Source organism: Ovis aries, chromosome 11 (assembly GCF_016772045.2).
Source record: "Ovis aries strain OAR_USU_Benz2616 breed Rambouillet chromosome 11, ARS-UI_Ramb_v3.0, whole genome shotgun sequence".
NCBI lineage: Eukaryota > Metazoa > Chordata > Mammalia > Artiodactyla > Bovidae > Ovis > Ovis aries.
The window spans coordinates 19,658,029-19,671,805 of NC_056064.1; the positions used below are offsets into that span (position 1 = coordinate 19,658,029).

Genomic DNA, 13,777 nt, shown 5'->3' on the forward strand with positions numbered 1-13,777 from the left:
TCATGCTGTTTTAAAAATACTAGGATGCACCATTTAAGAGTAACGAGAACTCAGGATATGAAGTAGCAATCACTAAGATAAATTTGTAAAGAAGTGATGATATTCATAAAGAAGTTTGGTATGATTTTTAGACAGTTAAATGAAAGGAATGCTTTATTTTCAGAAAAATAATTTGATGAGTGTCTTATTTCTTCCTGGACAAGAGGAAGAAATAAACTGAGTGATTGTAGTTAAGTAAATAATTAATTGAATAAAGATGGCTTCTAGTATTATATCTGTTGAAGAGCTTTGTCCTCAGTCCTGTTCTAAACTTTAATTAATAACTTAGATAAAGGCATTGGTGACATACAGACCAGATTTCAAAACGATAGAAATATGGGAAGAAGAACCACATCATTGAATGACTGAAAGAGAAAATGAAAGATAACAGTAGCCGAGAGTGATAATTATCTAGCAAAATAAATCTGACAGGAATGAATTCTACAAAGACAACCAGTCATCCATGATGGATAGAAGGCAAAAAAGCTTTAGATTAATTCATGGAAGCTCAGTTAGCCAAATGGCCAATTGGCCGTAATTACCAAAAACTTTAACTTAATATGTATCAGTTGGGTCCAGTCAGAAAAATAGAAAACATGTTAGTACTTCAAACACAGGGAACTGTAATGTGAGGAATTGGCGATTTAGATGTTAGAAGGCAGAGAGAAAAGGCAGACACTGAGACACGGAGTTATTAAAGAGAGAGTAACTGCAGGAGGCAGCTATCATACCAAGAACTGAGAAACAAAAGGACAGACGTTATCATAACCAAGATGCCACACCCCTAAACTCCCACTCAGACTTAGGAGGGGACACGCTTGTGTCCTGAAATGTCCTAGAAACCGTATTGCTAAAAGGTGTTCCTTTACATAAGAAATACTGCAGTTGTAGTCTCTACACTGAATTAAAAGTGACCACGTTTGGTTCTGAAAATAAAGCATAACACTAATTTGACTCCAGTCACGTTACTGTTCTATACTTTTCCCCTCATGTTTAAAATAGCTTTACCATTAATAGCCCTGCTACCTCAGATGTGTCACTAAATGACCTCTCCGGAAGATTAAAGTTTTTATAGAAATTTAGGGATTTAAAAAAAGGAGCAGCATGGCAAATGAGTTGGGTGAGCTAAACATTCTGTTTGGTTATACTTTTTTTAATCTTTCTCACTGATACCTTAAGCATTATTAAGTGGATTTAATATTGAGTGTTTCAATATATAGGTATCTGTCATAGGATGAAACGTTGAAGAGCAAAGTTTGGAATTGATTTCTCTGTCTTTTTTTCCTCTCCCCCTAAATATTGTGTCTTTAGGTCAGTAACAGATCCAAGAGATGGAAAGAGAGTAGCACTCAAAAAGATGCCCAACGTCTTCCAGAATCTGGTCTCTTGCAAAAGGGTCTTCCGGGAATTGAAGATGTTGTGTTTTTTTAAACATGATAATGTAAGTGAAGTTGGTGTTTGGGATAACTGTTAAGCATGTTTAATTATGTTAGTAAAGAGCACTTAAAAAGGGTACATTAAAATGGGTACGTTACCATATTAAGGGATTTGGAAACCTGAGACAAAATAGACCTTTTTTGTGAATGAGCAAATTTAAATGAATTCTAGGATTTATTGATTGACAGAAATATTAATTGATATAAAGCAAATGTTAAAACTTAGCTTGGGAACAGTACTAATACTCGATGTAAAAATAGAGTATAATATGTAGTCTGAGTGATTTAAATAGAAGTGACTGGCCCCTGGTTTTAAATGCCTTATTTTTATCTTTTAGTATTTTAAATCAGAGTTAAGTTAAAGATATAAGAAAACAGTTTTTCCTCTGGAAAAAAAAAATACAGCTCTTAAAGATAATATGAGTTATCTTATTTATTGCTCTGCTTAGAGATGTCAGGATTCATGGGGAAAGAGAATCATAGTGGTTTGAGAGAGCTTCTCTTCAACTAATCCTGAATTAAAAGTCTGATATATGTAAAATTTACCTGGCAGATGTTAGTGTTAGACTGTTAATTTCATATGAAAAGAAAAACTGCCTGAAATTCTGCATTTGGTTCTCAACCTGTGCTGTTTTAATTGCTGAAATAAAAGTCAGGAAAATAATAATTGCTTGTGAATCTGACTGCTGGTTTGCACAGGAACTTTAAGAACTTTGGCCAAAGTATGAATCACACTTTAAGAGAAAAATTTATAGAAGTTTGAAGTATTTGGTAAAACTGGGAATATCAGACTTACAATGTGTTTTTATTTGAAGCTCCTTGGTTTGACATATTTCATTTTACTGATTCCCCCGCCCCCAATCCATTTTCCTTAAACTTTTTTAGAAAGTTATTGTTTTGTCGTTTATTCAGTTGGAACTGCTTAACAATGTGTGTGTTTGTTTCAGTAACTTTCAAAACATCATTCCGGTCGCTATTTCATGACTAGTTCCTGAAATTTTGGAAGTGATTTCAGATTGATGTCTAGTGCTTGCTTTGTTATTTATTTCTCAAATTTGCATTGTGAATACCAACCCATGTTGTATACACTTGTCAGAGACTCAAGTAAAGGGATCCATGGGAAAGAAATATTTTGCAGGTGGCATCAGAAATTCACTTACTATAGGTTTCAATGGTTTATTATATTCAGACCTATCTTGGCTTCTTTCATAAAGGAGGGATGGTGTAATAGGCCACTGTCTGTATATATTACTATCTTTGCTCATGACTCATTCCTATGGAGCAGCTAATTAAGTTACAGAGATAGTGTCAGAGTGAGTAATGTGAGAAAAGAAACTGCGTTTTTGAAAATCACACATATTAACACACAGCAACAACTGTTCAGAAAAAAGTGCGTAGACTTCTTTGGGAATGTTCGAAAGTGAGGCAGATAGTTGGAGCTGAAGACATCATGGCACCACTATTTTATACATAATGAATTTATGCCGTGCTCTGAAATCTACAGAAGTATCTCTGGGCCAGCATACCTGGTATGTGTGGAATGCCAATCTAAGAGGCAACTGGTATTTGATGTAGTTAAGGCAACAGATGTTTATTAATTGTGTCCTGTGTACAGAGTGTAGTGCTAGGTCATATGGAGAATACCAAAAAAAAAAAAAACAAAGAAAAGTTTGAAATATGGTCCTTTTTTAAAGGAAGTAGACCAGATGCTTGAGCATTTGTTACTGAGTGTCAGGAAGTATGTAGACACTTTACGTATATTAATATGTAAAAATCTTGTCAGATAGGGCTTGCTGTCCCTACTCTGCCGAGAAGGAAACCAAAGCTTAGAGTTAAGTAACTTGCCCAAGGTCAAGGTGGCACAAGATTGGAATTTAAATCTGTCTTGCTTCAGAGCCCATATTCATTACTTTAGTAAACATTTATTGTGCGCATCCTATATCCCTAAACTCCATCAGCTCCTAGGGGTTGCTACCCTCAGGGAGTTTAGTAATGTGATAAATACTCTGATAACAGTGCTGGGGGAGGACTACCTGCATGGTTAAACATTAACACAGGACACTCTGCTCTGTGCAGAGTGAAAAGCTGGGCAACCAAACCTCAAAGTATATTTGAATCACCAGGTAAATCTTAAAAAATGCAAATTCATAGGTTTCATCCTAGACCTACTAAATTGTAATCTCTGGGGTTGAGATTACAGGTAGCAGTACTTTTTTTTTAAAGCTTCTCAGGTGAAAGATGACACATAAGTATTGTACTATTAAGAAAAAGAGAGTAATTGTCCTGGTCTTAGACTCTCAAAGATGCTTTTAACAGGGAGAAGGTAAACCTTAAGATGAGCCTTTTGAGATTAATATTTGATTGACTAGAAGAAGCAGAAAGGAATGTCATGATGAAAATGGCATTTAGAAAGATTCACCTGGCCGTTGCCGGAAGGTGGGGTTTTAATTTGAATGACTTTGTATGTGTCAGAGAATAGCTGCAGAGGCCTGGAAGACTTGGATTTTCTTTTGAACAGAACCTTCAAAGTCAATGTATCATATTCATTGATTTCAGGTGATTTGACTGATTGAGATACACACACACACATTGTTTTTCCATTAAAGTGTTCGTCTTATAGGATAAATTCACTGTGATATAGTAACTTAGTGTGCCAGAAATGGGTTTAACTTTCTAAAGATCGATGTTGTTTAGCAGTTTAGTAGCATCTCAGTAGTATCTAGTTAGAATTTGAGCTGTGCCTGTATATTCTCTACTTCACAGACATGGTTGTCATTTTAACAGCATGGAAGAGGGGTGAGTGAGGGTTTTTTCAGTCTTTGAGAACCTGATGAATGCTAGATACCCTCTTTTGGAAAAATACATATGCACACAATTTTTATTTCATTTTAGACATTAGCTAGTCCTCTAAAGCCCATCCAGAGCCTCCTTAAGACCCACTGGTTCCTGCCATGAGCCCTTGTTATACAGTTCTTAGGTTTTTTTTGTCCTTAGGTAATAACACTAAGCACACAGTAGGTAGACAGTCTATTGAAGAGTAAGTGAGTAAGTGAAAGTGACAGGAAAAAGATACGAAATCTTGAAGTCTAGAATGATAGCCTCAGTGATCTTTCTTGGAGTTACTTCTTCCCAACCTTTTAGTTCTGGAGTAGAGGAGGCCAAAGAGGAGGTAGAGAAAGCAAAGAAGAATCATTTGTTTTCCTTTGTATAGTCTGGCTAAACTCAAACAAGGCCTTTCTGGGTTCATAAGTAGGAAAAAGAATCATACCAATAGGACCCTTCTCTGAATGCCAACAAGCTGTTTGGCTACAGACATTATTAATGCTAATGGTTCTGCTGCTAAGGAGTATGAAAGGGCAAAGGATAATTAGAATAGGTTACTTATCAGTGGATTTGGTTTTGTTTGTTCTGTGCCTGAATCTTGTGGTACTCTTGATGCATTTATAATAATACAGTAGCTTGTATTCATGGACTGAAATACTCACTGTGGTTAATATGCATGCTTTACCCAAGTTGAGCTATATATTCAAGGTAATCCCAGTGAGCATCCCAGCAAGGTTTTGTGTGTGTGTGTGTGTTTGGAAATTGACAAACACTCTAAAGTTTATGGAAATGGAAAAGACCTAAACTAGTCAAGACAATCCTGAAGAAGTTAAACAAATTTGGAGATTCAGACATCCAGGTATTGAAACATATGAAGCTATAATAATCAAGGCAGTACAAGGATAGACAGATAAATGGAATAGAGTCTATAAACTGACATACACATATGTGTATACCTGATTTATAAGATAGGTGCCACTGCAATCCAGAGGGGAGTGGATGGCAATTTCAGTATATCAAAATCAATCAGATACCCATTTGGAAAAATCTGGGTTTCCCTGGTGGGTCAGTGGTAAAGAATCCACCTGCCAATGTAGGAGACAAGGGTTTGATCCTTGGGTGGGGAAGATCCCCTGGAGAAGGAAATGGCAACCCACTCCAGTATTCTGGCCCGGAAAATCCCATGGACAAAGAAGCCTGATGGGCTATAGTCCATAGGGTCGCAAAAGATTCAGACACGACCTAACAACTGAACCCTAACAACAAGAACAATGAAAGAGGTCTACTTCATGACATATACATAAGTTAATTCAAAATGGATCAGAGACTTAAATGTGAAAGGTAAAATAACAAAGCTTCTGGAATGAAACACAGGAAAATGTCTTCATGACTTTGAGATAAGCAAAGATTTCTTAACTAGACAAGTAAAGCATTGACCATTTTTTTAAAAAATGTTCACTAGGACGCCATTGACATTAAAAATTGATGCTCATCAGAAGTTTAAGGGACTTCCCTGGTGGCTCAGATGGTAAAGAATCTGCCTGCAGTGCAGGAAACCTGCGTTCGATCCCTGGGTTGGGAAGATTCCCTGGAGGAGGGCATGGCAACTCACTCCAGTATTCTTGGACAGAATTCCATGGACAGAGGAGCCTGGCGGGCAAGGATCGCAAAGAGTTGGATGACTGAAGTGACTGTATGTGCAACACAGAAGTTTAAGAGAAAGAAAAGGACAGACCTCAGACATCATCCAGCAAAAAACTTGCTTCCAGAATTTATTATGTAATGGAACAATTTTTAAAATAAATGTTTAGCATTTGAGGGAAACCATTAGAAATAAATATTTTACTTGATGTTTTTTCAGACTGTAAATTCTGTATCCAAACATCATACATCTTATAAAGAGCTCCTCCAAATCAAAAATTTTTGCCCATCAGTAAAAGACTTAAGAATTTCACCAATAATAGGATAACCAAATGGCTAATAAGCCTGTGACAAATTGCTCAAAGTTATTAGTCATCAGGGAAATGTAAATTAAGATTAGTGAAATGTAAATTAAGATTAGTGAGATACTACTATATACCCACCAGAATGGCTGAAGTGAAAGACTGACAATACCCAGTGTGGACGAGAATGTGAATCAACTGAAGCTTATTGTTGCTGGTAAGAATGTAGATTTGTAAAACCACTTAGGAAAACTGGTTATTTGTTACCGAGTCCAAGCTTGCTCTGCTCCTCGCACTACAGATCAATGAATCAGAGACAAGGTGCTGAGGCAAGGAATATGAGTTTGTTAAGCCGACTGACCGAAAAGATGGCAAACTAATATCTCAAAGTAACCATCTTGTTGGGATCTAGATGCCAGATTCTTTTATAGAACCAGAGAGAAAAGTGCTGAGGAACTAAAGTCAAAAGGCAGAACAGAGAGGGAGAGCCAGTGAGGGAGTAAAGTAAAAAAGACCATCAGTCTTGTAAAACATCTGCTGGAATGGCCTGCCTGTGGAAGAGATGTGTTAATCTCTTGCAACCATTCACAGTGGGCAGAGTCAGATTATCTCTGTGAGCTGAACAAAGGCACTTTAGTTTAACAGTCAGGCAGAAGGCCAGGGTCCTCTGAGACAGGTCGTTGATGTATGATTATAACAACAACAGCAACGAACAACAAGTCAAAGAAACAGTCAACACGGAGTCAGAATTGGTTGCTCTCTGCCACAGTTTCTGCTAAAGCTGAATATACACCTGCCCAGTGACCCAGCAATTCTCCTCTTTGGTATACCCAAGGCAAATGATCGCACATATCTACCAAAGGACATGTACAGAAATGTTCATAGCAGCTTTATTCGTAATAACATGTAGAAACAACCACCAAGTTTGCCAGCAGTACTCTGGATAAATACTTTGTGTTATATTCCATTGATATGTTGGTATCCTACACAAAAATGAAAAGGATGAAGATTCATACATGGGTGAATCTCACAGGCATAACAGTAAATGGGAGAAACCATATACAAAGACTTGATTTTTTATGATTCAATTTATGTAAAGTTCAAGGACAGGCAAAAGGAATCCATGGTGATGGAAGTGAGAATAGTGGTAACCTCTGAGCAGGTATGGGCTTTGACTAGAAAGGAGTAAGGGGACCTTCTGGGATGTTGAAAAATCCTTAATTTCTTAATCTAGCTTTTAACCATGGAATAAAAATTTATTGTTATATACTTTATGTGTATAAAAATTATTCAGATTATACACTGCAATCTGTATATTTTACTATATGTTACAGCTCAAAAAAATAACATTCTCTACCTTAAACAACTTAAAATCTATTGGGGGTAAGGGTAGGTGAGAAAATGGAGAGGTGGTGGGAGCTCCTTTGCTTAAATTTGGGATTAAATTAATTAAATTTGAATTCCACAAACAGTTACATTTTAGGACAGATTATTTACAGCAATTGTTTTATTGATAAAGGGTTAACTTAAACCCCACTAAGCCATTTACTAATGTAACCAATTTTAGTGAATCTTCTAACATCACAGAGGTTAAAATTCTGAAAAGCAGCCACCACAATGAGCTTTTGTCCAACTCTTAAAAGATTTGAGAAATGTGCTGAGACACTGGTAATGACCACTATTTCAGGACGGAGCTTTAGTTCATTTTTTAATTAGACAAATCAGCTTGCTTTTTGTGTGTTTGAGATCCTCAGAGTCTTGAGTCTGGTATTTTGGGATACTTTGACTCTTTACAAGTGACCTCCTATTTACATCATAAGGCTAATCTCACATACTTTATTCCCATAAATAATAGAGGGGTTATAGAAGGACTTGGACTATTTAAATAGTGAGTCAGGCATTAAGTCTGGGGTTTGAAACTCTGCTAATGTTCCTTCTCACTTAACTCATTTACATCACTTCTGAGATTCCTGAATCATCTCTAAGCACTGTTTTTGCCACCTGGAAACACTGAATGCTGTCATCTGATAAACATTTTGACGTAGAAAGAACAGGAATATAAGATACTGGGCATTTAAAAAATTCTAGACAGAGTTTAAAGTAGTATACCTTCAAAGCCAAGAATCACAGCTAAATGCTTTGGTACAAATGTCTAACCCTATTTTATGGCTGTTGTACAGAAAGCCTCGTAAAATTTAGAGTAAGAAAGCCTCATTCTTCTCTATCAAGGTTTAAAATGTATGGTTGTCACTTTCCTTTAGATAACCTCTAATTATAGCAGATAGATTTGAAGTGTAAAATAGCTTTGTCTAATGGACGCTGTCACTCACTGCATTCTGTTTCCCCCCAAGACAGGATGTATGTTGTTCAGATACAGAGCTTAGAGTCCAAAAGATGTCAAGTAAAACACTAATTTCTAACTGCCTTCCTCAAAGCATCAAATATTCATGTTAAAAATTGTTCTGTCACATAATGAGAAATGAATTTATGTGAATTTGTGACACCAGCTAATTATAGGTGTTTAAAAATATAGAAATGGAGTAATTTATCTTTCATATGGTAAAAATTATTCTTTGAAGAAACTAGAAAATCTGTTATTTTCCATTTATACCAAGATTTCCAAGTATAAACATTTTAATTCAGAAAGGAAATACAGATATTCTTTATAAACTAAAGATACTCTTTATAAACATCTAAACTATTTTAAAACCTTTATACTTAACTGGTATTAAAGTGAGTAAAAGTGAAAGTCACTCAGTCGTGTCCAACTCTTTGGGACCCCATGGACAGTCCATGGAATTCTCCAGGCCAGAATACTGGAGTGGGTAAGCCTTTCCCTTCTCCAGAGGATCTTCCCAACCCAGGGATCGAACCCAGGTCTTCTGCATTGCAGGTGGTTCTTTACCAGCTGAGCCACAAAGGAAGCCCAAGAATACTGGAGTGGGTAGCCTATCCCTTCTCCAGCAGATCTTCCCGACCCAGGAATCAAACCGGGGTCTCCTGCGTTGCAGGCAGATTCTTTACCAACTGAGCTATGAGGGAAGCCCTAAGTGAGTGAAGGCTTTTTCAGTAAAGGAGGTTTCATTTAATGAAAAACTTAATAAAGTAACAAATTATTGGCTAAAAAATTAATAATAACCTTTAAAATGAACAAGGGACTTCCCTGGTGGCCCAGTGGCTAAGATTCTGTGCTCCCAATGCAGAAGGCCTGGCTCAATTCCTGGTCAGGGAACTAGAGCCCACATGCCACTGCTTGGAGTTCACATGCTAAAGATCGAAGATCCTGTGTACCACAACTAAGAGCCGACATAGCCAAATAAATAAAAATAGTAAAATAAAATGAACAAAATTTCTTCCATACATAAATCGCAAGGGGAAAAGAGAAAGAAATAGAGGAGAAATTTATAGGTAAAACTTGCTAGATATGCATCAACCATAATATGTAAATCCTCTTTAGCTCCTAATTTAGGTTAACACTTTTTTTTTCCCAAAAAAAAATAAGAAACTTAGAAATTTGAGCACTGGGTATTTAATGGTGTTGAAAAACATTAAATTTTCAGATTTGTTCATTGTACTTTTTAAAAGTTTTTAGCTTTTAGAGATGCTTACTGATGTACAGCTGATAATTTCTTCAAAATTATACAGGGAGATTAGAGGGTATAGATGAATGGAGAAAGGTCACATGTAGATAACTACTAAGGCCAAGTCTTGATTACATGAGTATTCTTTTATATCATTCTACCCACTTTTATATATTTGAAGTTCTCCATAATAAATTTTTTCTTGAAAAACTAAGCTAAAGATCAGGAGATATGAACTTGTACTACTAAATAAACTTGTACTAAATAAATAACAATTTATTTTCTGTTAAATACCTTATTCTGTATCCTTTGAGCTTGATATTTCTCATTAGCAAGATAGGTTTGAATTCTTAGGTGTGACATCATAGGTGGGGCTTAAAGGAGTTGGTAGACAGTTGGTAGGGGAAGAAGGCCTATTTGTTACATTTCTATGGCAGAAGTCACATTGGTAGTGTGCAGCTTTTATAAAGGACTTGAATTTTAGATACCTTAAAGTCTTTCTTTTTTCCACCCTAGTGACTTTTTCTGTAACTTGGAATAAAATCCAAAACCCTTACCGTAATTTAGAGATTTTGTGATCTAACTCCTGCCTTTGTCTTCTGTTTTATCCCAGTCTGTTTTCCTCCCACCCTCTGTGTTCCATAAGCACTGGCATTTCTGTTTCTAGAATCCTCCAGGTTCTTTCTTGCCTCAGTGCTTTCACACTGCCTGACCAAGTCCTATTCACCCTGCCATTCTTAGTGTTCCTTCAGGGAAGCTTTTTCTTCCACAGCTCTGTACTTTTTCCCTTCATGATAATAAATCAGCTCCGTTTTTGTTAACTATTTAATGCCTTCCTCTTCCCTGGTCAAGAGAGTGGGGTGGTTATTTTTATTCATCAGTTTTACTGAAGAGCCTCCCAAAGTGCCTACCAGATAAAATACACACAGTAAACATTTTTGAGCAGAGGAATAAAGGACGAATGGTAGATAGAGCTCTCAGGCTCTTAGAGCAAATCCTGTTTCTTTCCCGCATTCTTCTGTGCAGGTGTTCTGGTGGCATGTAGTATATCCCAGTTGCCTCTCTCCTATTGGTGTAGCTAAAGTTGTCTTTGATGGTAATTTTACAAAGCCTGTCTTAATGTTTCTGTGTTTCTTGATTGATAAATTTAGTTCATCTTAGTGGGCAATTATAATGAAGCCTGAAATCATTAATGAGTTAAGAGTACTTTTTTGCATTTATGTCATATTTTGGTTCTTTTTTTTTTTTCCTCTAAATTTTGCTTTTTTTTTTTTTTCCTTTCCCCAGGTACTCTCTGCCCTTGACATACTCCAACCTCCACACATTGACTATTTTGAAGAAATGTATCCTAACCAGGGAATGTGAAAGAAGGGAACAACTTTTTAATTAATTTGTTCCTCTAGCACCTTCTGGGGTTCATGCCTTGAAGTATATTAAATCTCATCCTTGCAGAAGTGGTTGAGTACCTAGAACCAGGTAATTTTGAAATCCCAAGTATCTGAAAAAGCTCAGCGTTATCAATATATCCTGAGTGGTGATACCACAAAACAAGACTTCTGAATAGATGTTTCACTTCATCCCCACATCCTTTTGAGATAGGTTATTGCTATTCCTTTTTTGCTGATGAAACCATTGAGGCAGCTTTGTTGTAACAGAATTTGGTAAAGTCCTTTGTCACTGTACAACTGCCAGTCAAGAAGATAATACTGATCTTTTTTTTTAACCACTTGGGTAAGGTGAAAATTAAAGAGAGCTCTTGAATACTATAATTCTTGGTGATACTTCAACCTACTAGTCCTTTATGGAACTCATCCCTCTGTGCAGTAAAGGGTTAACTCAGCGAATTTGGGGCGCCCTACTCCTACACATTCTCGAGAAATGACTGACCTTTGACCAGCTCCTGGCTGATAGAGTGTCTTTGTAAACCTCTTAGTATTCAGAAATGAGATCTTGGGCCAGGCAAGATGGTTCTGACATACTTTTTCTTTAAACGTATATAAACAATTAGGGGTTTCTCTGGTGGTCCATTGGTTAAAAGACAATGCAGGGGACACCGGTTCAGTCCGACATGCTGCAAGAAATCTTAAGGAGAAAGCTACATGAGGCAGAGTCCAAGAGAAACCAGACACAAAGTTCCAGTTGTGCTCTGCTAGTGAGACTGCACAGATAGTGCTTAATTCTCCCAGCGGAAGTGTGTGGCAACAGGAGTGAAGTGTCACCTATCGACCAGCAAAGCTCACCTCCGCGTTGGTGTCCAGGGTTGTTGCTGGAGGTCAGGGAGCCTTCAGGACTGACCTTAGCTACTCAGTCTCTAGCCCTCCTCCTTTCTCACCCAGAGGTTGAACTAATACAGCTGGCCCAGGGGCCCAGGTGAACGAAAACAGGTGTTCACCATAAATCACATTGTTAGCATAAGCCATCTGGTGTGGCCAAAGCATCAGGTATGCTAAGACATTCTTATGAGGCAGGATATTGCAAGAGTTCAAAGGTTATTTCTCAGGGGCCAGTCAGTCCTAAAGACTTATGGAATGTGTAAGTTTGGGGCAACCCAGAGCTGCTGTTAACCCTTTATTGCACTTAGGCCATCTGTGGGGAAAGAATGTTTTCATATAATTGGTGAATATGGGTATTTTTAATAAATATCAAGTATTTGCAGATTTTCTTCACTGAAAACGTAGCTAATTCATTATATTCTTGTCTGTTTTGTCTTATAGTTCAAGCATCAGTTCTTTATATCAGGCATTAATTTTTTATACTTGGGTTTGTTATTCCTTTAAAATGTTTATTATTATAAGGTAGGAATTCTCAATGCTTATTGTTCATAATTTGAGTCTGGGAGATCCTAGATTCATTATTATTTCAAATACTTTAAGAGCAATGGAAATTTAGCACCGTTACGGTTTAAAACCATGGGTGGCATAGGTGATATAATAGCTGTTGGTAGCTGATTTCAGCCATTTCATTAGCTAGCAGAATGTTTCTATGAAATTCCTTTCCCTAAAATTGTTCATGAATGTTTGTATTAAAAGCCTTTGTCATGAAATATTTGTGGAACCCTCTAGTACACCATTTACTTAAATGTTTTACTTTATTTACCTTTAGGTTAAAAGATTGACACCTGTGCTTTCACAGTTACTAGCTGGCTACAGATGGAAAAACCTTCAAACCTAAAACCTCGGCATTCTTTTTTCTGTTGTACAATTTTTAGCTATATGTAGAAGGATGCACAGTAAAAAAGGTGCTTTTCAGTGGTTGTGCCATTTGGAAAAAAAAAAAAAAAATCCTGTTAACATAAAAAGAGTTAAACCAAAGCTGCCACAGGATTATAAAGACTTTTTTTTAATAAAGAAGACATGGTGAAGTTTGGGGTACAAAAATACTGAAATTACTTGTTTTAGAACAGCTAAATGGAAACATTTAGCTGCTAAATGGAAACGTAAGAAATGCGTTAGTTGCATTTGTGCTCTGCCTGATTTTTCTAATATCCTAAATAGAACATTTTCTATGTCCAGTGCTTTTTAATACAAATAAATTTGTTGTAGCCAAAGCAAAAAAAAAAAAAAGATTTCCCTCTGAAAAATAAGAAAACTTCTGCCTAAAACACAAAAGTATTGAATGGTTAATAGGATCTCAAGTTCCTATTTGATTTCAATGTAATACATTATCCATCTGTGCCAGCAGCTCCCTCTGTAGTAGCTCAGAATCATGGCATATACATTAAACATGGTTTTAGACAGTGCCTTTTTTTTTTTTAAGTTAAAGGCTTTTGGAATATATATTTTGAATTTTAAATATGTGATCTTGGAATTGTGCTTTGAAGAAACTATTTTGGAGGCTCTGTTGTTTTAGGTAAGTTCTAAATACATATATTGCTAGGCATCTAATGGATGTCTGATATTTCATCGATGAAAGAGCCCATTTATGGAGTCAAAAATATGTATAAAGGGAAAGAAAT

At 36.5% G+C, this 13,777-nt stretch overlaps 1 protein-coding gene across 4 annotated transcripts in view; it reads left to right on the forward strand.

Annotated features, from left to right (window-relative positions):
• NLK (nemo like kinase) overlaps window positions 1-13,777 on the forward strand; it is a 129,320-nt gene that overhangs the window by 64,859 nt on the left and 50,684 nt on the right. For all 4 annotated transcript variants that reach the window (XR_006061357.2, XM_042256563.2, XM_042256564.2 and 1 more), the window contains exons 2-3: window positions 1,351-1,480; window positions 11,110-11,165. Coding sequence is in view for 3 of the 4 variants with exons in the window: in XM_042256563.2 (XP_042112497.1) it covers window positions 1,351-1,480; window positions 11,110-11,165 (186 nt within the window). In the remaining variant the exon portion in view is untranslated. The remainder of the gene's footprint in view (window positions 1-1,350; window positions 1,481-11,109; window positions 11,166-13,777) is intronic.